This window comes from Stegostoma tigrinum, chromosome 23, assembly GCF_030684315.1.
Source record: "Stegostoma tigrinum isolate sSteTig4 chromosome 23, sSteTig4.hap1, whole genome shotgun sequence".
Lineage (NCBI taxonomy): Eukaryota > Metazoa > Chordata > Chondrichthyes > Orectolobiformes > Stegostomatidae > Stegostoma > Stegostoma tigrinum.
The window spans coordinates 4,543,066-4,569,883 of record NC_081376.1 but is presented as its reverse complement, the minus strand read 5'-3'; the positions used below and the strand labels follow the sequence as shown (position 1 = coordinate 4,569,883).

Sequence of the window (26,818 nt, the reverse complement as noted above, 5' to 3'; positions counted from 1 at the left end):
TAAGTATGTGGTTAAATGGTTGCCTGGTTCTAAAGGACGTCAATACCAGTGCAGTTGTATCTGTGATCACAGAACCAGTCTTTAACAAAATCCAGTCTGGACTCCAACCCGTAAGTTTCTGTAAGACTTGAGGTAAATTGAGAACTTATACCAGGGAAGTGTTACAGATTAAGGGTATAGTTTCAGTTCAGGACTCTTACGAAAAGCAGCTGGTTCAGTAACCACAGATTATAGTAAAAGGCTTGACCCCAAACTTAATAGGGTGAAATTGGTTAAGAAAGATCCACCTAGATTGGCTCAACATTTTCCTATCAGTGCAAAGTCTTAATTAAACGCCGAATGGTCTTTCAGGATGGTCTAAGGACTATTAGAGTCAGGGTAACCTTACGTGTTGACCAGGAAGAAATTCCATGATTCTGAGAGACCCTATCCAGTGACATTTGCCTTGGGGCAAAAGTAGAGGCAGAAATCAGGAAGCTGGAGAGCAAAGGAATCACCAAACCAGTACAGTTTGCTGGGTGGGCAGCACTGGTCCATTGTAAAGCATCCAATGGTCTGGCAGAAACAGCAGGCTTAAAGAAACTGCCTACAGCTTCCCCAAATACTGAACTGTCTTGGTTCCTATTTGATTCACGGACCACCCCTCATGCAACGACAGAAATTGGCCCAGCAGAGTTGCAGTTTAAATCTGATGTTCCTGGACCTGGCGGGGGTGGGGGGTGGGGGTGGGGGGGGGGGGGGTGCGGTGTGTGTGTGTTAAATGACATTGGGAATGCCAATGCTGGACACAAGACTGTGCCAAGTGAAAGAGATAGTTTGTTTCAGTAGAGGAAGTTTGGCGTAGAGGCATGGTCAATGCAAGATATGATCCACTGACATATAAAGTTCAGGTGGGAGTGATGTTCCTGAACTAGCAGTGGGCCATATGAAAGCTGTGAAATTACAAATGTTGCCAGAGCAAAATGTGCCCAGCCTCCTTGGAACAGTTGGAAAGGCTTCCGAAATCCATGTGTTCACCCTCTCCATGAAGCATTGAAGAGACTTCTGAATCTGAGATGGGCATAATGGATGTTTCTGCATCAATGCCTTTGCTGCTGGAGTAGGACAGAGATTTCCTCCGGGGGTGCTTCAGTCACAAGAGACGAGCCCCTGTGCAGTACACGCCACCCGTATCCCACACAATGGATCCTGACCCAGTGCTAAAAACATCCCAGGAGACGTTACAAGAAAAAGGACTGGTCTATGTTCTTGGACTCAAAGTGGGATGGATGTAGTAATTGTAATGAGGTTAGCCAGGTGGACCTCATAGAATATAAGTTCCTTGATTGAGACTGCTAACCTGTTCCAATCAGGGAGCTGCGGCTGACAGGAAAAACAGGAAGGTCGGGCATTCCATTCACTGGTTCTAAGGAAGCTGGACCAGTGTCAAGGACTTTCCATGTAAAAACAAAGGATGCCTTCAGGATGGGTTAATAACCTTAGTGTGATATTTCACCTCCCATTTAGAATGACAAGGGAAACAGATACATGGGAACACCACCAGCATGCTGCACACTGTCCAGAATTGGAATTTAATCTCTATTCCTTCAGTGTTACCCAGTTAATATCCTGTCTCTTGAAACTCCCTTTAAATACAATATTTCCAATTTTTCACATACGGAAAATTAGGTGGCATGTATGTTATAGGATGCATACAAAAATGCTTTGAGAGAATTTGGAGAGGCTAAGTGAGTGAGCAGAAAGCTTGGCAGGATGGAATAAAATGTGGAGAAATGTGAGGTTACACATTTCGATAGAAAAAAAACAGCAAGAAAGAGTATTTCTTAAATGGCGAGAGACTGGGAAATGTTCAACTTCAAAGGGGATTTGGGTGTCTCTGTTGATGACTCACTGAAGATTAATAAGGCATGTGGTTTGTTGACTTTTGTCACAAGATTTTAGATTGAGAGCAAAGGTGCTTTACTGAAATTATACGGAGTTTTGATCAGATTATGTCATCCCACCCAGACCTGCCCTCCCTACCAAATCCTTGTAAACCTGCATTTCCCATGGCCAATCCATCTAACCCACACATCTTTGGATGGTGGGAGGTAACCGGAGCACCTAGAGGAAACCCATGCAGACAGTCACCCGAGGATGGAATTGAAACTGGGTCCCTGGCGCTGTGAGGCAGCAGTGCTAACCACTGAACTGCCCCAAAACAATATTGATGCTGAAAATCTGAAATAGAAAGCTAGAATTTCTACAGTGCAGATTAAGGCTATTCAGCCCATCATGTCTGCGCTGACATGACACCTTACCAAAATCCACCCTACCCCTGCATTTACCATGCTTAACTCACCAAGCCTGCACATCTTTGGACTGTGGGAGGAAACCCATACAGACACAGGGACAAGGTGCAAACTCCACACAGACTGCAGGTCGAATCGAACCCAGTGTCCCTGACACTGTGAAGCAGCAATGCTAACTGTTGTGCTGTCCCAGGAATGCTGTGTGCAGGGTTGAAATCCTTGCTGAAGGAATGATGCTCTTGCCATGGTGGGAATGAAATGAAGGCTCATCAATCCATTTCCTAGGATGGAGGGATGAGGGAAGATAGAATAGACAACCTTAATCCTCTGGAGTTTAGAAGAATGGGAAGCAATGAAAAACACACAAAATACTTATAAGGATCAACAAGGTGGATCTAGGAAGAATGTTCCCCCCGGCTGGAGTTCCAGAACTAAGGACAGTCTCAGAGTAGTAAGTTGGTCATTTAGGCTGAGTTGTAGAGGAACATCCTCGCTCAGAAAGAATCTTTAGAGTTCTTACACAATACAGATCAATAGATTTCTACATTTTGAAAACAGCAAGGGATAGTGCAGAAAATTGAAGATCATTGGTAGTTGAGAGGTAGAATATCACCCATACGCTCAATTGAAAGACTTAAACGGCCTACTCCTGCTCTTATTTCTCATGCTGTACTTAACAGGACTTTGGGTCTACATGGCCTGTGGTGGTTCCAGAAGGCAGCTCATCACCACCTTCAGCAGGGCAATTAGACATAAGCAATACATTCCAGCAACATCTACATCCTGTGAAATAATAATGGAACAATCTTCAGAAAAAGAGATCACTTTTAATATTTTCATCAATCCCTCAGTTATGTGTGTTGAAATCGGTTTGCCTAGCTTGACCTGTTTCCAGCTCAGTCTGTGTTGCTTAAGATATGTTTTAAATCCTAATTATCCCAAAAGCATAACCTTTGGATCTAGATTGCCCCACAAGATGAAACAGCTGCTTTTTGTCTACTTTGTCAATTCCCTTTAGCAACTTATCTACCTCAGTAAGATCTTTTCTCATTCTATTAAACTCTAGAGAGTATAGACCTAAAGTGCTCAATCTTTCTTCGTAAGACAGTCAATCTGGGATCAATATGAATAGCCTTGTATCCACCTCAGGCCCAGAATTGCTAACGGACACATGTTTCAGGTGAACGAGAGAGGGAAGGGGCCAGTGGGGTAGGGGAGGGTTGCTGGTTGGATTGGGAGAGAGGTGGAATAAAGTGGGTTAGCTAAGGTCCATTGATAATGTCACAGGGTCTGCATTTTGGGTTCCCTAAGCAATGACTCTGCCTGCCCACCACTGAATTGCAATGGTGGTGAGTCGAGGTACTTAAATGGACAATGATTTCATCCTTTGGGTCCTCAGTTAGAATCCAGGCTGCAAGGCTGTCCACAAGTCTTTCCACATGGGTTAATCAGGCGAAGGTGGCAATGGGTTTTTGGGGATCCCACGTGGATAAGATCTTCTGCCTCATCCCCAATCCAATGGAATGGGAGAGGAGGGGGAGCGTAATTTCCACCCAATTTCAGATCAGTGACCTCTTGATATAAAGTCTTTATATAAAAAGAAATGCTGGAAATACAGCAGCAGTTCCATCACTATCTATTGAACAAGTCTGTTCTGGATGAGAATGGCTCTTCAGCAAAGTAAACCAAAGATATTACAGCCTGTTGTGGTGCTAGAAAGAGAAGGGAGCTTGGCAGAGGTGGAGACACGAGACACTCTAAATCAATGAAAAGAACATCTAGAACTGATACATGTCACAAGAAGCAAGAGAAGGTGGAAGAGTATGACATTACATAAGCTTAATTTTAGAAAAACTGCTGACCTAGGACAACTCACAGCTAAATTTGGAAAGATGGAAAAAATTTGGAAATTACTGAAGGGTGTTTGATGTCATTGAGTGCACCAATGCTGGACAGCTGCTTCCTACAAGTGATTGGATGCAATGGAATGATGTATATTGGATGTATCTTCAAATTATAGGAACAAGTCACTCTGCAAACTGATGTTTGCTATTTCCATAAGAATCCCTATGGTGTGGAAGGAGACCGTCTAATCTGTCCCGTCTACATACACCATCTGAAAAGAATCCCACCTAAACACAGCCTTCACTCTAACCCTGCAAATCTACATCTACCTAATTTACAGAAAAATTATGGATACTACAGACAATTTAGCACATTTTTGAACTGTGGGAGGAAACCTGAGCATCCAGCAGAAACGCAAATAGACAGGGAGAACATGCAAACTTCATGCAGATCCTTGGTTCTATGAGGCAGTGGTGCTGATCTCTGAGCTACTGTGCCACCCTCAGCATTTGTTTCATTGTAAACACTACGAACAAGAAAGCATGCAAAGAAAAAAAACATAGAAGCCTGATGATGTTTTTAAAATTATAAAGGTGGTTCATGGGGTCAATGTGAAAATGTACTCACTTCAATGGAGGAAATCAGAACAGCTGGCCAAGGTAGACACTGATATGTCTTTATTCAGAGAGGATTGGAGAGTCACCATTACATGGAATTGCTGAAATGATAAGCAGTGGGGCATTTACAGGAGAGAAGGGGAATAGAATGACAGTGGGGTGAAAGGAGCCTTCGGCGGAACTGCGCAGGCGCAGGACTGTTGTGCGCTGCGTGCTGGGAGTTGTAGTCCGCCGTTGCGCTGAGGACCACCCGCCAGAATGGGAAGACGGGCCGGAGCAGGACTACAACCCCCAGACGGCCAGACGGCAGAGGTGGCTGAGGGGTAGCGCGAAGTTTGTGGCAGTGGAGGCTGGCTCTTGCTCTATACCACTGGCTTCGGGGCTGCTCCCGCCTCAGGATGATCGTGGCTCCGGCGGCCGAGAGGAACAAGGAGCCCATCCTGGCTGTCATCCGGCAGCAGCTGAGACCCCGAGCGCCAGCGCTGGCGCTGGAGTTAGCTTCAGGATCCGGGCAGCACCTGGTGCACTTCGCCCAGGCTCTGCCCAACGTAGTGTGGCAGCCGTCTGAAGTGGATCCCCGGGCCCTGGAGAGGTGAGACGGGGGAGGGCGGCAACAGGGAGGTGTGCAGGGGGTTACAGGAGCAACAGGCCCACACTCAGAACCTGCCGGAGTTTCCAAACTGCAGTGTCTCCCTCGGATCATTTGCAATCCCCTCTGTCTGATAGTCACTCTGTTCACCAAAAATCACTGTGTCTGCACTCACCCTGTTCCTGGACACTGTCACCCAGTGTATCTACAGATACCCTGTTCCTGGACACTGTCACCCCAGTGTATCTACAGGCACCCTGTTCCTGGACACTGTCACCCCAGTGTATCTACAGGCACCCTGTTCCTGGACACTGTCACCCCAGTGTATCTACAGGCACCCTGTTCCTGGACACTGTCACCCCAGTGTATCTACAGGCACCCTGTTCCTGGACACTGTCACCCCAGTGTATCTACAGGCACCCTGTTCCTGGACACTGTCACCCCAGTGTATCTACAGGCACCCTGTTCCTGGACGCTGTCACCCCAGTGTATCTACAGGCACCCTGTTCCTGGACGCTGTCACCCCAGTGTATCTACAGGCACCCTGTTCCTGGACGCTGTCACCCCAGTGTATCTACAGGCACCCTGTTCCTGGACGCTGTCACCCCAGTGTATCTACAGGCACCCTGTTCCTGGACACTGTCACCCCAGTGTATCTACAGGCACCCTGTTCCTGGACACTGTCACCCCAGTGTATCTACAGGCACCCTGTTCCTGGATACTGTCTACATCCTCTCTGTGTGTCTGCAGTTGCCCACTTCCTGGACACTGTCTGTAGTAACTCTGTTTCTGTCTCTATATTCACCTTGTTCCTGGAAACCCTCTGTGTATCCAGACTCTGTGCCTTTACAGTTGCTCAAAATGCCACTAGCTACTGTCTTGCTGGGTAGTCACTCTACGTCATAGCCAGTCTGAGTGGCATGATATGGAGGCGCTGGTGTTGAAACTCACATGACATCAGGTTGTAGTCCAACAGGTCTATTTGAAAATACAAGCTTTCAGAGCCTCTCACCTGAAGAAGGAGTGAGGCTCCGAAAAGCCAAGCAGCATCAGAGGAGCAGGAAAGCTGACGTTTCGGGCCTAGACCCTTCTGAAGTGTTTTCAAATAAACCTGTCGGACTACAGTTTGATATGGTGTGATTTCTGACTGAGTGTCAGCAGTACTTTGCTCATTAATAATCACCACATTTGTCTATTGTCCCTGTTCATTGGTAGTTACTCTGTTCATCAATAGTTAACACACTTGTCAACAGCCACATTGTTTGTCAATAGTCACTGAGTAGCTACTGCATTTGGAAATAGCCATTTTGCTTTAAGTGAACTCATTCACCAAACTGAAACATTGGTGACTCATCAGTGCTGTTTCATTGCTGGTTGATGTATTCAGCATGTTAATACGTGACGTTCCTTTCTCTCTCTAAAAATTCAAATTGTCTATTCCGTGACATCTACTTAAATTTAAATTTAAGTGGACCCAGAGCAACCTCTTAAAAAAAGAATTGATTTGTGTGCAGTGCTGCTGTTCTATTCTAGATCATCACGTCTACTGCTGATGTACAGCTCTGAGCTTATTCCTTTATTTTATCTCAAACAACCAGTGTGGAAAATTGAATAAAACCTGGGAATGATGAATCCAGTGAAAAGGTCTGATGCAGCTCAACTAAACTGAAATGCAGTTTGTAAATGCTTAGCCAGAGGCTGGCAATTTAACAATGATACTATGTAACTATCCTGCAAATCAATGATGTATCATTTGTGTTGTGTATTGATTGCAGAAGAACTAAAGTATTCCCATAGACCTATAAGCTACTAGTTTACTGTGCATGGCAGAATGACTAGTTTCTTGCTATCAAGGTAAAGACCCACATTTCGCACAGGCTACTGTCCATCGTGTCATTTGTGGCGCTACCCCCATGCTAAATAGGATAGATTTTGAATAGACATAGCAACTCAAAACTCGGCATCCATGGGGTGCTGAGGGCCATCAGCAACAGCAGAATTTGTAGTCAACCACCAATCTCTAACCTCATAGCCCAACGTATTTTCCTGTCTAGCATTATAGCCAAGCCAGTTGTCCAAATGCCATTGAGATTCTCAAGTGTTGTAGGAGCTATGCCCATGCAAGCAAATGGAGAGTATTTCATCACACTCTTGACTTGTGCCTTATAGATGGTAGACAGCCTTTGGTGGGGTCAGGAGGTGAGTTACTTGCTGCAGAATTCCCAGCCTCTGACCTGCTGTGTAGCCACAGTATAGAACATAGAACAGCACAGTACAGGCCCCTCGGCTCACGATGTTATGCTGAACTTTTACCCTAAACCTAAGGTCCACCTAACCTCCACCACTACCTCGTACTATCATTCATATGCCTATCCAATAGCTGCTCAAATGCCCCTAATGAGGCCGACTCCACTACTCTCTCCGGCAATTCATTCCACGCCCCAACCACTCAGAGTAAAGAACCTACCTCCTTTCACTTTAAATCTATGTCCCCTCGTGAAAGCTACCTCCACCCTTGGAAAAGCTCTCTGGCTATCCACTCTATCTATACCTCTGATCATTTTGTACACCTCCATCAAGTCACCTCTCATCCTTTGTTGGTCTAAAGAGAAAAGCCCGAACTCTCTCAACCTTTCCCTATAAGACCTTCCCTCCAATCCAGGCAACATCCTCGTAAACCTCCTCTGCATCTTTTCTAACGCTTCCACATTTTTCCCGTAATGAGGTGATCAGAACTGGACACAATACTCCAGATGTGGCTGAACCAGGCTTTTGTTTAGCTGGAGCATACCTTCACAGCTCTTGAACTCAATCCCTCTATTAATGAAAGCTAACACACTATACGCCTTCTTAACAATTCCATTCACCCTGGAGGGCAGCTCTCAGGCAACTGTGAACATGAGCCCCAAGGTCCCTCTGCTCCTCCACACTGCCAAGAATCTTTCCATTAACTGTGTATTCTGCCTTCAAGTTTGTCCTTCCAGAACAAATGACCTCACACTTTTCAGGGGCAAATGTCATCTGCCACTTCTCAGCCCAGCTCTGCATTCTATCAATGTCCCATTGTAACCTAGAACAGTCCTCCGCACTGTCCACACCGTGACCCACCTTCGTGTCTTCCGCGAACTTGCTAATCCACCCTTCCACTCCTTCATCCAAATCACTTACAGAAATCACAAATAGAAGAGGATCCAGAACAGATCCTTGTGGTACACCACTCGTAACTGAGCACCATGTTGAATATTTTCCATTCACTACCACCCTTTGTATTCTAAGGGTCAGCCAATTCTGAACCCAATCTGCCACATTTCCCCCTATCCCATGTCTCCTTACCTTCTGCATGAGCCTACCATGGGGAACCTTATCAAACGCCTTGTATAAATCCATGTATGCCACATCCATTGCTCCACCTTCATCCACGTGTTTGGGCACCTCTTCAAAAAATTCAGTAAGGTTTGTGAGGCATGATCTACCCCTCACAAACCCATGCTGACTATCACGAATCAAACTATACCTTTCCAAGTGATCATAAATCCTGTCTGTCAAAGCCCTTTCCAATAATTTGCCCACCTATACAACTAGTCCAGTTTAGTTTCTGGTCAATGGTAATGCCAGAATGGTGATTATAGGGAATTCAGCAATTGTAACATCATTGAACAGGAGATCTAAATTCTCACTTATGATGTTTTACTTTTCATTAGGTGGTGAATGTTACTACTCTTATAGCAATGTCTGATTCTGTTTTGATGCATACAATAGAAGAAAGGATCAGTTAATCTGTGAAATGTACTTTGATTACTTGTGTTTCAAAACATTTGTTATATTTTGGTCACATCAGTTGCAAATCATGATTTGTATATGTACTGATGTGCTGCAAAACTTATTTAGGTAGAATGTTATTGCAGTGCACCTTTGAACAATGTAATTGTGTTTTGTCAGACTACATGTTTGACATGAGATCAGCTGTATCTATTGCTTAACTGCATAATGAAGTAGAATGGTCTGACTTAAATATCTCTTCTCTGTGACATACAAATGTTCATAAAATAAAAAGAGAATGAGAGGATTTAGATTTAAAGTGATGTGCGAACGAAGTGAGGAAAAATGTTTTCACTTAACAAGTATTTAGTGTGTAGAATGTACCGGCTGGAAATGTGATAGAGGCAGGTTCCATTGAGGCATTCAAGAGGGGGCCGAATAATTATTTGTACTATAATGGTGCCCAGGGATATAAGGAGATTGACACTGGGGGATAGAACCAGTGCAGGCAAGATCGAGTGAACGGTCTCCTTTGGCACCATAACAGTTCTGTGAATCCTTGCAGTGAACCTTCCCCTCAATGCTTCAAGAGCCAGGGTTAGAGAACGGGCCAGGGCTGGGTCATAAACAGATATGGAAGACTGACATTCTACTCCACCAAAAAAACTCTCCCTAAAAGGAAGATTACCCATCTTTAATCACAAGCTGGGGAAGTAACCAAAAAGATTGATGCGGGCAGAGTGGTAGATGCAGTTTATATGGACTTGAGTCAACCTTTAGCAAGGTTCTGCATGGTAGTCTAATTTCAAAATTAAATCACATGTGATTCAGGTTAGCCTTGCCAATTAGATCCAAAATTGGTTTGAGAGTGATGTTTTTTTTGGACTGGAGGCCTGTGACCAGCGATGTTCATCAGGGATTGGTACTGAGTCCACTTCTGTCTGTCATTTTATATAAATGATTTGGATGAGAATAAAGGAGGCATGCTTAGTATGTTTGCAGATGACACCAAAATTAGTGGTATAATGGACAGTGCGGAAGGTTATCTAAAACTACAAAGAGATCTTAATCAATTGGGTCAATGGGTTGAGGAGTGGCAAACGGAGTTTAATTTGGGTAAATGTGAGGTATTGCGTTTTGGTAGAGCGAACAAGATCAGGACTTATACAATTAATAGTAGGGACCTGGGTAGTGCTGTGGAACACAAAGACCTAGGGTACATTTTTTTTTGCAATTTATGTCACGTGTAAACAGGGTGGTTAAGAAGGCATTTAGCACTCTTGCCTCCATTGTTCAGACATCTGTGCGTAAGCGTTGGGATGTCATGGTTGGGGTTATACAGAGACACAGCTGATTGTTAACTTTAGAGGCAGGTGGTGGTGTAGGTGGACTAGTAACCCAGAGGACCAGAGGAAAGCTCTGGAGTCATGGGTTCAAATCCCACCGTGGCAACTGCTGGAATTTAAATTCAGTGAATCAATCTGGAATTGAAAGGTAGTTTTTGATATGGCATAGCAACCCATTCAGTTCAGACACAGTTAGGGTAGGTAGTAAATGCTGGCTTAACTGGAAACTGCTACATCTGTGAAATAATAAGGAAGGAAAATTAAATCCATGAAAATACTGGATGTCGGGGAAAGAAAACTGTGTTACAGCATCATGTCTTTTCCCCGAGTGATGTTTTAGTTATTTGTGGAGTGCATCGTGGTGCTTACCGTGCTGTAGAGAAATTATTTTGTCAGAGTATCTCTAAATTTCTTCTGAAGGTTCTGACAATGATTGATTGCTTTAAACTGACACCAATACATCAGTCCATTTCAGAACTCTTTTATTATTCATTGCATACACAGTGTTCCAGCTAGTGGCCATTTGTAACTTTCATCTCTTTTCATTAGAAAAAGTCAAGATGAATAATGTCACTCACAGGTATATATGTGTGCATGGAACAGTTATAAAGTGAGAACATTTGTAATGAATATTTTACTCAATAACCACAATTTGTGTGCGATCCTGCTTTGTGACAGCTGTGCTTTTGATATTGTTCTCTTGAGATACTCATTGTTTGGCTTCTGGTTGGTATCTTTTTCTTATTTTTTGAATCAAAAATATCTTCAGTGCCAGAGCTTGTTCAATTCAAAACTAGTCCAATTTGATTACTTCTCTATCTGCTTTATTTTTGTGTGCTATTCTGTCAAACAAACAAGAAAAAGTGCCAGGCTTTTGTAGGGTGTCTTCTGTCATTGTGACAGTAATTTGGTTTTAATATTATGAGTGTACATGTTGACTAAATGAAATACAAGGGTGATCGCTTTGTGGCATTCCTCCATTAAGCCCACAATAGTGACCGTGCACTTTCTGTAGTGATTGTAATGAGGTCAGCCAGGTGGACATTATAGAATATACTTGCCTGATTGGGGCTGTTAATCTAGTGCAGTCAGGCAGCCCTGGCTGACAGATGTAAACAGGAGGGCCAGACATCCTGGTCACTTTGACAGCTGGTTCAGTGTCATGGACTCTCCACGTGTCAAAAAAGGGTGACTTGGTGATGGGATACCAGCCTCTGTGGAGTTATTTCACTTTCTATCTCCTGTAATTCTCTGTGCAACTCCTACTCTGACCCCACCCTCTTACACCATAAGATACATGAGCAAATCCAGGCCATTCAGCCAACTGCATCTGCCCTGATAACCCTCAACCCCACTTTCCAGCCTTTGCTTTATAACCCTTGATCTCCTTACACATTAAAAATCTGGTTATCTCAGCCTTGAGCATAATTAATGACCCAGCCTTGGCAGCCCTGTGTGGTAAAGAATTCCACAGTTATACGGACATCTAGGAAAAGAATTTCCTCCTAATCTCTGTTTTAAATGTGCAACTCCCTATTCTGAGATAATGTCGCATAATCCTTGAATCTGTCACAAGAGGAAACAACCTTTATGCATCCACTCTGTTTACTCCTTTCAGAATCTTGTATGTTTCAATAAAGTCACCTTTCATTCTTCTATATTCCAGTGAATACATACTAAACTTACTCAACCACTCCTCAAAAGATAGTCCCTGCTTACCTGGTACCAGCTTAGTAAACCATCTCTGGACTGCCTATGATGCCAGTATATCTTTCCTTAAAAAGAGGACCAGTTAACTACTAGTACTTTGTTTAGTTTTAGCAAAATGTCCCTACTTTCCCTTTCAAATAAAGACCAACATTCTGTTTGCCTTTCATATTAGCCACTGAATGTGGATGGCAGCTTTCTGCAGTCTTTCTCCATTTAAATAATATTCAGCTCCTCTATTCTCCCTGCCAAGATTCGTAACCTGACATTTCCTTGCATTATATTCTATTTGCCAAGCTTTTGCCCACTCGCTTAATCCTTCTATAATACATTAATACAATTAAATGATACAATTAATAATACCTTTTAATACTATTCCAATGAACCTTCGTACCACCTCAGATTCTGTTTCAATACTATTTAGCCTTCTAGACTCAGTCTGGAGTTCAACAATTTTGTATCCTATCTGATGCCCCCCTTTTCACCAGAGGCATTGCTGATGCTTCTCCTGTTTGTACCTGCTGCAGAGGCAGCTTTAATGTCTTTACTTTTCCCTTTTAACAACATCTTTTTCTAGGTTTTATTAAACCTTGCCTATCTCTCTTGTCTTGCAACCTGCCACTGATCTTTCCTTTTTACTGGTCATATTCTCCACTCTTCTCACCAACAACTACTCCGTACCCCACCCCTACACCTTGCCTGTTTCTGTTCTCAGTCAACACCCATTACATTTCTAACTTTGAGAAAGCAAGAATTGCCGATGCTGGAGTCAGAAACAACACAACGTGGAGCTGCAGCAGCACAGCAGGCAAGGCAGCATCACAGGAGCAGGAAAGTTGACATTTTGGTTCTGGACCCTTCTTTAGAAAATCTCTAACTTTTCCCAGTTCTGATGTAAGTTCAGTGACCTGAAGCATTAATTCTTTCTGTCTCCACAGATGCTGCCTGACCTACTGAGTATTATAGAGATAATGGGAACTGCAGATGCTGGAGAATTCCAAGATAATAAAATGTGAGGCTGGATGAACACAGCAGGCCAAGCAGCATCTCAGGAGCACAAAAGCTGACGTTTCGGGCCTAGACCCTTCATCAGAGAGGGGGATGGGGAGAGGGAACTGCAATAAATAGGGAGAGGGGGGGAGGCGGACCGAAGATGGAGAGTAAAGAAGATAGGTGGAGAGAGTATAGGTGGGGAGGTAGGGAGGGAATAGGTCAGTCCAGGGAAGACGGACAGGTCAAGGAGGTGGGATGAGGTTAGGAGGTAGATGGGGGTGCGGCTTGGGGTGGGAGGAAGGGATGGGTGAGAGGAAGAACCGGTTAGGGAGGCAGAGACAGGTTGGACTGGTTTTGGGATGCAGTGGGTGGGGGGGAAGAGCTGGGCTGGTTGTGTGGTGCAGTGGGGGGAGGGGACGAACTGGGCTGGTTTAGGGTTGCAGTAGGGGAAGGGGAGATTTTGAAACTGGTGAAGTCCACATTGATACCATATGGCTGCAGGGTTCCCAGGCGGAATATGAGTTGCTGTTCCTGCAACCTTCGGGTGGCATCATTGTGGCAGTGCAGGAGGCCCATGATGGACATGTCATCTAGAGAATGGGAGGGGGAGTGGAAATGGTTTGTGACTGGGAGGTGCAGTTGCTTGTTGCGAACTGAGCGGAGGTGTTCTGCAAAGCGGTCCCCAAGCCCCCGCTTGGTTTCCCCAATGTAGAGGAAGCCGCACCGGGTACAGTGGATGCAGTATACCACATTGGCAGATGTGCAGGTGAACCTCTGCTTAATGTGGAATGTCGTCTTGGGGCCTGGGATAGGGGTGAGGGAGGAGGTGTGGGGACAAGTGTAGCATTTCCTGCGGTTGCAGGGGAAGGTGCCGGGTGTGGTGGGGTTGGAGGGCAGTGTGGAGCGAACAAGGGAGTCACGGAGAGAGTGGTCTCTCCGGAAAGCAGACAGGGGAGGGGATGGAAAAATGTCTTGGGTGGTGGGGTTGGATTGTAAATGGCGGAAGTGTCAGAGGATGATGCGTTGTATCCGGAGGTTGGTAGGGTGGTGTGTGAGAACGAGGGGGATCCTCTTAGGGCGGTTTTGGCGGGGGCGGGGTGTGAGGGATGTGTTGCGGGAAATACAGGAGACACGGTCAAGGGCGTTCTCGATCACTGTGGGGGGAAAGTTGCGGTCCTTAAAGAACTTGGACATCTGGGATGCGCGGGAGTGGAATGTCTCATCGTGGGAGCAGATGCGGCGGAGGCGGAGGAATTGGGAATAGGGGATGGAATTTTTGCAGGAGGGTGGGTGGGAGGAGGTGTATTCTAGGTAGCTGTGGGAGTCGGTGGGCTTGAAATGGACATCAGTTACAAGCTGGTTGCCTGAGATGGAGACTGAGAGGTCCAGGAAGGTGAGGGATGTGCTGGAGATGGCCCAGGTGAACTGAAGGTTGGGGTGGAAGGTGTTGGTGAAGTGGATGAACTGTTCGAGCTCCTCTGGGGAGCAAGAGGCGGCGCCGATACAGTCATCAATGTATCGGAAGAAGAGGTGGGGTTTGGGGCCTGTGTAGGTGCGGAAGAGGGACTGTTCCACGTAACCTACAAAGAAGCAGGCATAGCTGGGGCCCATACAGGTGCCCATGGCCACCCCCTTAGTCTGTAGGAAGTGGGAGGAGTCAAAAGAGAAGTTGTTGAGTGTGAGGACGAGTTCAGCTAGGCGGATGAGAGTGTCGGTGGAGGGGGACTGGTTGGGCCTGCGGGACAGGAAGAAGCGGAGGGCCTTGAGGCCATCTCCATGCGGAATGCAGGTGTACAGGGACTGGACATCCATGGTGAATATGAGGTGTTGGGGGCCAGGGAATTGGAAGTCCTGGAGGAGGTGGAGGGCATGGGTGGTGTCACGGACGTTCCAACACCATTCACGATCTCCAAACCATCATCTCCAACACCATTCACGACCTCATCACCTCAGGAGACCTCCCACCCACAGCCTCCAACCTCATTGTTCCCCAACCCCGCACGGCCCGTTTCTATCTCCTTCCCAAAATCCACAAACCTGCCTGCCCTGGTCGACCCATCGTCTCAGCCTGCTCCTGCCCCACCGAACTCATCTCCACCTATCTGGACTCCATTTTCTCCCCTTTGGTCCAGGAACTCCCCACCTACGTCCGTGACACCACCCACGCCCTCCACCTCCTCCAGGACTTCCAATTCCCTGGCCCCCAACACCTCATTTTCACCATGGATGTCCAGTCCCTGTACACCTGCATTCCGCATGGAGATGGCCTCAAGGCCCTCCGCTTCTTCCTGTCCCGCAGGCCCGACCAGTCCCCCTCCACCGACACTCTCATCCGCCTAGCTGAACTCGTCCTCACACTCAACAACTTCTCTTTTGACTCCTCCCACTTCCTACAGACTAAGGGGGTGGCCATGGGCACCCGCATGGGCCCCAGCTATGCCTGCCTCTTTGTAGGTTACGTGGAACAGTCCCTCTTCTGCACCTACACAGGCCCCAAACCCCACCTCTTCCTCCGGTACATTGATGACTGTATCGGCGCCGCCTCTTGCTCCCCAGAGGAGCTCGAACAGTTCATCCACTTCACCAACACCTTCCACCCCAACCTTCAGTTCACCTGGGCCATCTCCAGCACATCCCTCACCTTCCTGGACCTCTCAGTCTCCATCTCAGGCAACTAGCTTGTAACTGATGTCCATTTCAAGCCCACCGACTCCCACAGCTACCTAGAATACACCTCCTCCCACCCACCCTCCTGCAAAAATTCCATCCCCTATTCCCAATTCCTCCGCCTCTGCCGCATCTGCTCCCACGATGAGACATTCCACTCCCGCGCATCCCAGATGTCCAAGTTCTTTAAGGACCGCAACTTTCCCCCCACAGTGATCGAGAACGCCCTTGACCGTGTCTCCTGTATTTACCGCAACACATCCCTCACACCCCGCCCCCGCCAAAACCGCCCTAAGAGGATCCCCCTCGTTCTCACACACCACCCTACCAACCTCCGGATACAACGCATCATCCTCCGACACTTCCGCCATTTACAATCCAACCCCACCACCCAAGACATTTTTCCATCCCCTCCCCTGTCTGCTTTCCGGAGAGACCACTCTCTCCGTGACTCCCTTGTTCGCTCCACACTGCCCTCCAACCCCACCACACCCGGCACCTTCCCCTGCAACCGCAGGAAATGCTATACTTGTCCCCACACCTCCTCCCTCACCGCTATCCCAGGCCCCAAGACGACATTCCACATTAAGCAGAGGTTCACCTGCACATCTGCCAATGTGGTATACTGCATCCACTGTACCCGGTGCGGCTTCCTCTACATTGGGGAAACCAAGCGGAGGCTTGGGGACGGCTTTGCAGAACACCTCCGCTCAGTTCGCAACAAACAACTGCACCTCCCAGTCGCAAACCATTTCCACTCCCCCTCCCATTCTCTAGATGACATGTCCATCATGGGCCTCCTGCACTGCCACAATGATGCCACCCGAAGGTTGCAGGAACAGCAACTCATATTCCGCCTGGGAACCCTGCAGCCATATGGTATCAATGTGGACTTCACCAGTTTCAAAATCTCCCCTTCCCCTACTGCATCCCTAAACCAGCCCAGTTCGTCCCCTCCCCCCACTGCACCACACAACTAGCCCAGCTCTTCCCCCCCCACCCACTGCATCCCAAAACCAGTCCAACCTGTCTCTGCCTCCCTAACCGGTTCTTCCTCTCACCCATCCCTTCCTCCCACCCCAAGCCGCACCCCCATCTACCTCCTAACCTCATCCCACCTCCTTGACCTGTCCGTCTTCCCTGGACTGACCTATTCCCTCCCTACCTCCCCACCTATACTCTCTCCACCTATCTTCTTTACTCTCCATCTTCGGTCCGCCTCCCCCTCTCTCCCTATTTATTGCAGTTCCCTCTCCCCATCCCCCTCTCTGATGAAGGGTCTAGGCCCGAAACATCAGCTTTTGTGCTCCTGAGATGCTGCTTGGCCTGCTGTGTTCATCCAGCCTCACATTTTATTATCTACTGAGTATTATCATCATTTTCTGTTTAAATGTCTGCTTAATGATTATCTGTGTTTATAAGGGAGGTAGTGGCCTGGTGGTATTGTCGCTAGACTGTTGATCCAGTGCAATATTCTGGGGACCTGTGTTAAAATCCTGCCACAGCTGATGGTGGAGTTTGAATTTAGTAAAAACCTGGAAGTATGAGTCAGATTATGACCAGGATTTGTGCAAAATAAACAGGTTGCTCACCTTCCTCAAGACCAGTCCCGAAGAAGGGCATACCCAAAATGCTGACTTCTCCTTTCCTCCAGATGCTTCCTGGCTTGCTGTGTTCTTCCAGTCTCCTGTATATCTACCTTTGATTCTAGCATCTGCAATTTTGTCTCTAATCTAGTTTGTCTAATGACTTTTTGGGCATGGACAGCAGATTTCCTTCCCTGATCTGGCTTACATGTGACTCCAGACTCTATGCAATGTAGTTGACTCTTAACTGCCCTCTGGGCAATTAGGAATGGGCAATAAATGCTGCCTAGCCAGCAATGCCACAGCTTGTGTAAAGTGTACATATGAAAAAAATTGCTACCTTGAAATTATAATGATTCTTTGGAATACATATATTTTAATCACTGAATCCACCTACAGATTGTGGGAATTAATGCAAGCTTGATTCTATTCTTTTCTCCACACTGACCTACTCATTGTCTGGATGAGAAATGGACGTGCTAAACAGTTAATAGTCAATTTACAACAAGCTTCAAGTTATCTCACAAAATTGAAACTGACAGAGTTGAAGCAGTTTATGGGCCCTTGACTGTTAATGTATCACCCACTTTGAGGGAAAACCCCAAGAGACGTTATCATTAGAATTTATTAGGAAATTATATCCTCTCTGGCTTTGCTTTTATAATTGATAATTAAAGGCAGTTTTCAAAAAGCAGTTACTACAAGTATCACTATGTGTTATTACCTGAGCAGGACTATTGCAAGTGACTGAAAAACTATCCTTAGGGAAGTAGAGTAATTATTCCAAATCTAATGTTCACATGCTGGAGGTCTGCATGTCATTATTAAATAAGGGCTCTTGTGGCATAGTGGTAGTGTCCCTACCTTTTGGCTTGAAAGCCTGGGCTCAAGTCCTTTCTTCTTCAGATATGTGTCAAAACATATATGAACACGTTGATTAAAAATATCTATCATGATTTAATAGAGGGAGCAAAGGGAGCAGTAAATTTAATTAACTGAATTACATGGAGAATGGAGATAAAAAAGTGTGGAGCTGGATGAACACAGCAGGCCAAGCAGCGTCTTAGGAACACATGGGTGAGATAAGCGAGGCAGATACAAGGTTAAGACGGTGTACCAAATTGCGGAGACGTCCCTGCTAATAGAAACAATGTATCTACAGGATAACCACATTGTTGCACGAGTGATAACACTTTAACAAGAGACTGAAGAAAGTGCTTTGAAGTTAGGAATATCAAGCAAAATGTATCAACTTCGGACACTCACAACTTGCTGTATTAAAGTGAAGAGAAAAAAAATCAACATTAGTAACAGTAAATCTCCCACAGTGCTCCTTTTATGAGGACAACATATGTGTGGAATGGCTGAGGTTACCATGAAGAACTGAGATTCTCGACCTCTCCCCTCACTGGAGGCATGGTGACCCTCTGGTTAAACAACCACCTGTCATCTCTTTTTTTAATGGGAGAGTAACCCTAAAGTCTGACAGTGGTGACTTTACCTTTTTTATGGGATGTACTCCACACAAACCGGTCATTCACCTAATTTACTTAGTCCATGCCATAATCTCACAATGCTTCTTCCGTAAATTCGAGGAATTGCTTGGGGACCATAGAAAAACGACCTTGCGCCCTGTAATCGTGTCTCTGGTGCTATCCAAATGCAGTTGTTTTCAGTGTGTTTGTTTTTTTTCTCCTCTTTTCCTCCAGTGTTGTTTTAAGTTTTAAGTGTTAATAATCAGATGGTCTGAGAAACTAAATCAACTATTGTTATTTATTGTAATTAGTAGGAAATTAAAATACATTGTATGATCTTGATAGCTTGTGAGTTGTTTATCTTACTGGTTGATGTATGATGGCTTTTCCTACTTGCTCTTATTCGGGTGAATTTGTATGCTTAATTTATTTGGCTCAAGTAATCACTAAATGTGACGTATGTGTATAACACTTTGGAATATGAGCACGTTTTTGTATGCATTTTACGCGTGCACTATGTGCCGTTATGCTAATTGCTAAATTTGTGGATCAGATTGAGGGAGAGGTGATCTTCTGAATGTCCACATTGAATTGCTGCTTTGTGATGTGTTTCTGATTGATTAATTTATTTATTGTCTCAAAATGGTTTCTTTCTTTTTAGCATCTCAGCATATATTGCAGCAACGAAAGTGGCGAATGTAAAGCAGCCACTTCATATTGACTGTTCTCAGAGCTGGGAGACCTGGAGAGGCGTGAAACCAAATTCCTTTGATCTTATTCTAAATATTAACATGATTCACATCACAGAGATGAAGTGCACTGAGGTGAGAGTTCTGTTCATTTGCGTGAATTTGCTGTGTTGGATCAATAGGCATCATTATTGCCATTGCCATTCCCAAAGAACCACATTGCCCTGCATCTTCAAAACACCTGATGGTGAACAAGCAGCTAATCCAGGCATTCAGTTGAACAACTAAATGATGGACTGAAGTAATGTTAAAATTGATTGCAATTCTGTTATGCATAAGACCCATGTTCAATATTAATCCATAATCTTATGATTCAATTGCTTTTCACTTAAATGATTTAACTTTTGTAAAGAATTAATGCTTTCCAATTCATTCTTCTGGTATATCATTGATTGAAATGTATTATAAAACATCACTTTAGGAATTTGTAAAATCTTAAATCTTGTTAAAATTGAAAACGTGATATCTAGGTGTAAAATGATAAGATGACTATTTTGGTCGCATAATCCCTCATTTCATGTGAGTGACCATAATGGTAATTACAACAATAATACATTGTACCGGTATGGCACCTTTAACACCACCACCCCCCCCCCCCCCCCCCCACCCCCTCCAAGTTGGTTCACAGAATAGTTGATCAGCTCAGTTTGGGAGAGGCCCCAATGTGACGATTGAACCAAAAAAATTCTGAAAAGGCTTTTTAAAGGTGAAGGCATTTAAAAGGCAGATAACAATCAGATGGAATATTGTGTGTACCTTTGGTCTCCTTTTCTGAGTAAGGATACTCTTGCTCTCGAGGCAATGCAGCGAAGGTCTACCAGGCTGATTCCAGGGATGGCAGATCTGATATATGAGGAAAGATTGACTAAGTTGGGATTGTTTTTGCTGGAGTTCAGATGAGTGAGGGGTAGGGAGTATCTGATAGAGACTTAGAAAATTCTAACAGGACTGGACAGGGTAGATGCAGGAAGGATGTTCTCGATGGTGGGTGTGTCCAGAACCAGGGGTCACAGTATGAGGATTCGGGGTAGATGATTTAGGACGGAGATGAGGAAACATTCCTTCACCCAAAGAGTGGTGGAACCTGTGGAATTCATTACCACAGGAAGTAGTTGATGCCAAAACATTGAATCTGTGTAAGAGGTGACTAGATATAGCACTTGGTGCAAATGGAATCAGAGTTTATGGAGAGAAAGCAGGATTAGGCTCTTGAGTTGGACGATCAGTCATGATCGTGAAGAATGATGGAGCTGGCTCAAAGGGCTATATGGCCTCCTCCTGCTCCTATCTTCTATGTATTTATACAGAATTTGAGAGAGCAGCTCCACAATAGCTGAAGGCTGTGTTATCTATTGGAGAAAGTAGAAACAGAGATGTAATCCATGTTCAGTGGCATCTCTTCCAAAGCACAATCAATTTGATCGCACTCTTGTACTCTTCCTTTATCATCAGAATGAACTTCCAGAGGAAGTGATGGATGCGGGCACCATTACAGTGTTTAAAAGACATTTGGATAAGTACATGAATAGGAAAGATTTGGAGGGATATGGGCCAAGTGCAGGCAGGTGGAACTAGTTTAGTTTGGGAACACGACATGGACTGGTTGGACCAAAGGGCCTGTTTTTCTGTGTTGTATGGCTCTATTCTGTCTTCATTCCATTCAGGTACTTATGCAGTTTTTTTCTGAGCTACTATTGAATCTGGCAAAGCTACCCATTCAGACAGTGAGTTTCAGATCACACAACTTGTTGGATAGTATTTTATCTTCATGCTGACTCCTAGTTCCTTCAGAAATTATTTTAGATGTGTGGCCTCAGGGTGCTGATCTTTCTGCTACTGGACACTATTTCTCTTTATTTATGATTTGTGAATGTATTAAATCATTTATAATGTCGCATTACCCTTCTGTTGTTGTGAGGAGATCAATTGAAGTTTCTCTTGTCCCGACATTTAATCAAAGGCCTTCATTCCGGGTACCATCCTTGTAAATCACCCTGTAAATCTCTGAGGCCCTTTCTGAAGTCTTGTGTGTAGAAATCATCACAATATTACAACTGAAACATAAACCTGTGCTTTTTGTTTTAAAGGTTCAGTAATGACTTCTTTGCCAATGTAACATTTATTTATAAAGCCAGGAACCCCATTTTTCTTTCAGCAGCTTACTCAACTTGTCTTGGTACCTTCTAAGATGTTTCTACATACAGCACTCCTGGCCGCTTTCTTTTTGTGTTTCCTTTCAAATTGTATTATTTATTTTATGTTGCCTTGTCTTGAACTGCATTACTTCACACATCTCAGTGTTAAATTCATTTGTTTTGTGCTGCTCATTTCACCCATCTGTCACTATCCTCACTGTACTACGTTTAGAACATAGAACAGTCCAGCACATATAGAATGGGCTGTTTGGCCCATGATGTTGTGCCAAACATGACACCAAATTAAACAAATCCCATTTCCCTGCCCTTTGACCTTATCACTCCATTCCTTTTACATTCATGTGCTCATCTAAAAGCCCCTTAAATACCACTATCATATCTGCTTCTACCACCACCACTGGCAATGTGTTCCAGACCGCTACCACTCTATGCAAAGAAACTTGTTCCTCACATCTCCTTTGAACTTTCACCCTCTCGCCTTAATTAAACACCCCTTAGCTTTAGACATTTCAACTCTGGTGAAAGGATTCTGACTATCCATGCTGTCTATGCATCTCACAATTTTATAGACTTCTATCAAGTTTCCCCTCAGCCTCTGCCGCTCCAGAAAAAGCCACCCGAGTTTTTCAAGCCTTTCCTTATCGGTCATATCCTCTAAGCCAGGCAACATTCTTGTAGACCTCTTCTGCACCCTCTCCAAAGCCTCCGCATCCTTCCTGTAATATGCTGACCAGAGTTGAATGCAGTCTTCTAAGTGCAGCCTAACCAAAGTCTTCTAAAGCTGCAACATGACGTTCTAACTCTTATACTCAATTCCCCAAGCAATAAAAGCCAACCATGCTGTACACCTTCTTCATTGCCCTATCTACTTGTGTGGCCAATTTCATCGAACTGTAGACTTGAACCCCAAGATCCCTCTGAGTTGTCTTGAGATTTGAGTCTGTAAACTTCCAAATTATCTTTTTTACTGTTAGAGAGCCACAGGTTCATCATCCTGAAAGACATTTGCGAATTAATTCTGTTTTTATGATATTTGAGCTTTCATCATTTTTCGGTGCAAATGCAAGCGCGCTTGAGATGGGTGAATCAATTTCACAATTCTATGGTGGGATTTAAGCAGGGATAAAGGAAGTAGATAAGATTATTCGGTTCCTCTCTATCAATCTTTCCCAAAGTGGGGTATCTGGACAGTTAGTGGGGTTGTGAGTCAAAATTTTGAGGTCACGATCCCTGAGGCAACAATGGCCACTGTGCAGCTCCAACCAATTAATTGCAGCTCCCCTTCCACTGTAACCAACCTTGCTGAGGGGTCAAACCTTAAAATAGGGTCACATAGAGAAACAGTTGCAAAGCACTACTCTAGGTTGATCCACAGTCAAGTAGATAGGTCAGACTGATGCTGACCAATCTTTAACAGTCTTTAATCCACATCATTAAACACAATTACTGAATAAATTTTGAACAGTTTGGTCTTGGAAATTTCTATAAACCTAGCATTGAAACTGTTTTGGAAGAGGAGACCCCATTTCACCCTCATTGTGAAAAAAGGGGCTTTCTCATTTCCCATTCAAATGGTTTGTGCCTCAGCTCCCATGAAGCTTCTCTGGTGTTTGGTCATCTACAAACCTCGCATCTTCTTTCGTACATTTTCAAACCTGACCTAACATATGGTAAAAATCAAGAATTTAAGTTTACTACGCAAGAGAAATATAAGTAACAAAATTTGTACTTTTGTTGCTGGGATTGGTTCTCATCATTTCCAGAAAGACAAACATTTCCAAAGGCAAAATTGCCAAACGTAGACAACTAATACCTGGAAATTCCATTGTCATACAGATAACTCTAATTCTCTGTGGCCATTTAAATTTTTGTTGTTGTGCAGGGCAAGCAAGTTTTGTAGGTAGCTTGCTCAGCAAATGATTGCCTACCTAAATCCTAAAGGCAAGGTATCTGGCACATCAATATTTCACCTGAGAGCCAGGACAGGCTGACAGTATTCTGCCAGAGCAAGTTTCAAGAGCCTCCAGTGCCAGCATCTACTGCTTTCATCATTGGCTATAGATCTTTCCAGTCATTGGAGGCAATACACCTGTGACAAATATGTTGCGGCCGATCTCTTTGCCCCTTTAGGTAACTTTCAGTGGAAAGGTTTCTTGCAAAAAGTAAGGCTGAAGCATTCACAGCAATCTTCAGCTAGAAGTGCCGAGTGGATGATCCATCTCAGCCTCCTGCAGTGGTCCCCAGCATTACAGATACCAGTTATCAGTCAATTCGATTCACTCCAAGTGATATCAAGACCCAATTGGAGACACTGGGTACTGCAAAGGCTATGGGCCTGGACAACATGCGGCAATAATGCTGTGCTCCAGAACTTGCTGCTCCCCTGGCCAAGCTGTTCCAGTACACTTACAACACTGGTATCTACCCAGCAATGTGGAAAATTGCCCAAGTATGTCCTGTATACAAAAAGCAGGACAAATCCGACCTGGCCAATTACCTCCCCATCAGTCTACTCTCAATCATCAGTAAAATGATAGAAGGTGTCATCAACAGTGTTTTCAAGCAGCACCTGCTCAGTGATGCCCAGTTTGGGTTCCCCCAGGGCCACTCAGCTCTTGATCTCATTACAGCCTTGGTTCAAACATGGGACAAAAGAGCTGAATTCCAAAGAGGAAGTCAGAGTGACAGCCCTTGATGTCAAGGCTGCATTCGACTGAGTGCGGCATCAAGGAGCTCGAGCAAAACTGGAATCAATGGGTATCAGGGGGCAAACGCTCTGGTGGTTGGAGTCATCCCTGACACACTGGAATATGGTCATGGTTGTTGGATGTCAATCATCTCAGCTCCAGGACATTTCTGCAAGAGTTCCTCAGGGTAGTGTCCTAGGCCCGACCATCTTCAGCTGCTTCATCAATGAGACCAGAAGTGGGGATGTTCGCCAAAGGTGATTACACAATGATTACACAATGTTCAGCACCATTTGTGACGACTCGGATACTGAAGCAGTCCATGTTCAAATGCAAAAAGATCTGGATAATATTCAGGCTTGGGCTGACAAGTGATATTCATGCCACACAAATGCCAGGCTATGACCATCACCAGTAAGATACAATATAACAAGTGCCCCTTGACATTCAGTGGTGTTACCATCACTCCAATCCCCCACTATCAATGTCCTGGGGTTATCATTGACCAGAGACTCAACTGGACTCACTGCATAAACACAGTGGCTACAAGAGCAGGCCAGAAGCAAGGAATACTGCAGCCAGTAACTCACCACCTGACTCCTCAAAGCCTGTGGCCACCATCTACAAGGCACAAGTCAGGAGCATGATGGAATGCTCCCCACTTGCCTGGATGAGTGCAGCCCCAACAACTCCTGAAGTTTGACACCATCCAGGACAAAGCAGCCCGCTTGTTTGGCGCGACAACCACAAGCATCCACTCCCTCCTCCGCTGTCAATCAGTAGCAGCAGTGTATACAAGATGCACTGTGGAAATTCACCAAAGATCCTCAGACAGCACCTTCCAAACCCATGACCACTTCTATCTAGAAGGACAAAGGCAGCAGATATATGGGAATAACACCGCCTCCAAGTTCCCCTCCAAGCCACTCACCATCCTGACTTGGAAATATATTACCATTCCTTTACTGTTGCTGGGTCAAAATCCTGGAATTCCTTCCTACGTATGGGAGGAGGACTGCAGAGGTTCAAGAAGGCATCTCACCACCTCCTTCTCAAGGGCAACTTGGGTTGGACAAGAAATGCTGGCCCAGCCAGCAACGCCCACATCCCACAAATGAGTAAGGAAAAAAAAATCCCTGTGCCAAATGGACAGAACAAATTGGGTCCTTATTCTCCAAGGTTCAGAGGAATGAGAGATGATCTCATTGAAGCAAGGTTCTGAAGGGATTTAATTGGGTAGATGCTGAGGGTTTGTTTCCACTGGTGGTGGAGTCGAAAGCACAGGCAGTTTCAGAATAAGAGCCCAATCAGTTTGGACTTAAATGAAGAGAAGTCACTCCATTCAAAGAGTTGTAAATCTATTGGATATTCTTCCTCAGGTTAGTGGATGCACCATGATTGGACGTATTTAAGATCCCTCAGGGCAGTGATGGATATGAGGAATGGATGGTAAAATGGAGTTAAAGCCTAACATCAGCCACCATTGTGGATGATGAATGGTAGTGCAGGCTTCATGGACTGTACATTCTGCTCCTGCTCTCTTGTGTTCTTGTATTTGTTCTATCTTTAATGCTTTCCTCCTTGCCATGAACAAAATATTATTTATCATCTTCTGTTTCCCACAGGGTCTGTTCAAAGGTGCTGGCCAGTTACTAAAACCAGAGGCCTTACTTATTACTTATGGGGTAAGTAATCCATTATATTAGATTGGATGACAATGGAATGTTTTATTACCACCTTTCATAGCCAGCATTATTACTATCTTGTTAATAATAGATGAATTATATTAAGTTTTACATAACTTTCACTTCTCTGCATGGTGCCAAGTCATTTGTTTTAGGAAAGGTAATATACAGTACTGCTCTCCAAATCGAAAGAAGTTTATCATACAAACACTGTGAACCTTGTGTAACTTCTGAAGAGTGTTAATTCCACTGGATTGGTCGTCCAGGGACCTAGGCTTGATGCTCTGGGGTTTGTTTCAAATCCCAGGTTTTCTAACAGAAGGATTTGGGGATAAGAGGCAAAGATAATTGAACTAATAATTTGTTAGCCCAGGATATTGCTGTGCGACCTGGATTCCAATCTCACCAGAACAGATGGTGAGATTTGAATTTAGTTTAGAAGTCTGGAAGTTAAATAATCTAACCTAATGATCAGTTGCCATCTGAAATGTTGTATGATACTACTAATCAGCGGAAGAAGAGGATTGAAACTGGACTGACCACAATGGGGCAGAGACCTCTTTGCTAAGAGGTGGGAACCTGTGCTGTGCTGCCCCACACATTAGTGAAACAACAGCTTGATGTTGCCATTGTTATGGAATCATACCTGATAGACAATGTCCTGGA

At 44.8% G+C, this 26,818-nt stretch overlaps 1 protein-coding gene and 1 long non-coding RNA gene across 6 annotated transcripts in view; one reads left to right on the top strand and one right to left on the bottom strand.

Annotated features, from left to right (window-relative positions):
* LOC132210893 (uncharacterized) overlaps positions 1-4,923 on the bottom strand; it is a 297,035-nt gene extending 292,112 nt beyond the window's left edge. For 4 of the 5 annotated variants that reach the window (XR_009447102.1, XR_009447103.1, XR_009447105.1 and 1 more), the window contains exon 1: positions 4,764-4,923. This is a non-coding gene — a long non-coding RNA (uncharacterized LOC132210893). Of the gene's footprint in view, positions 1-2,341; positions 2,573-4,763 lie in introns of all 5 variants that reach the window. The other variant, XR_009447106.1, reaches the window with a different exon arrangement.
* A 119-nt stretch (positions 4,924-5,042) lies between these two features.
* mettl26 (methyltransferase like 26) overlaps positions 5,043-26,818 on the top strand; it is a 35,585-nt gene continuing 13,809 nt past the window's right edge. The window contains exons 1-3 of the mRNA XM_048552767.2: positions 5,043-5,345; positions 19,537-19,699; positions 26,093-26,152. Coding sequence (XP_048408724.1) covers positions 5,152-5,345; positions 19,537-19,699; positions 26,093-26,152 — 417 coding nt within the window. The 5' untranslated portion in view covers positions 5,043-5,151. The remainder of the gene's footprint in view (positions 5,346-19,536; positions 19,700-26,092; positions 26,153-26,818) is intronic.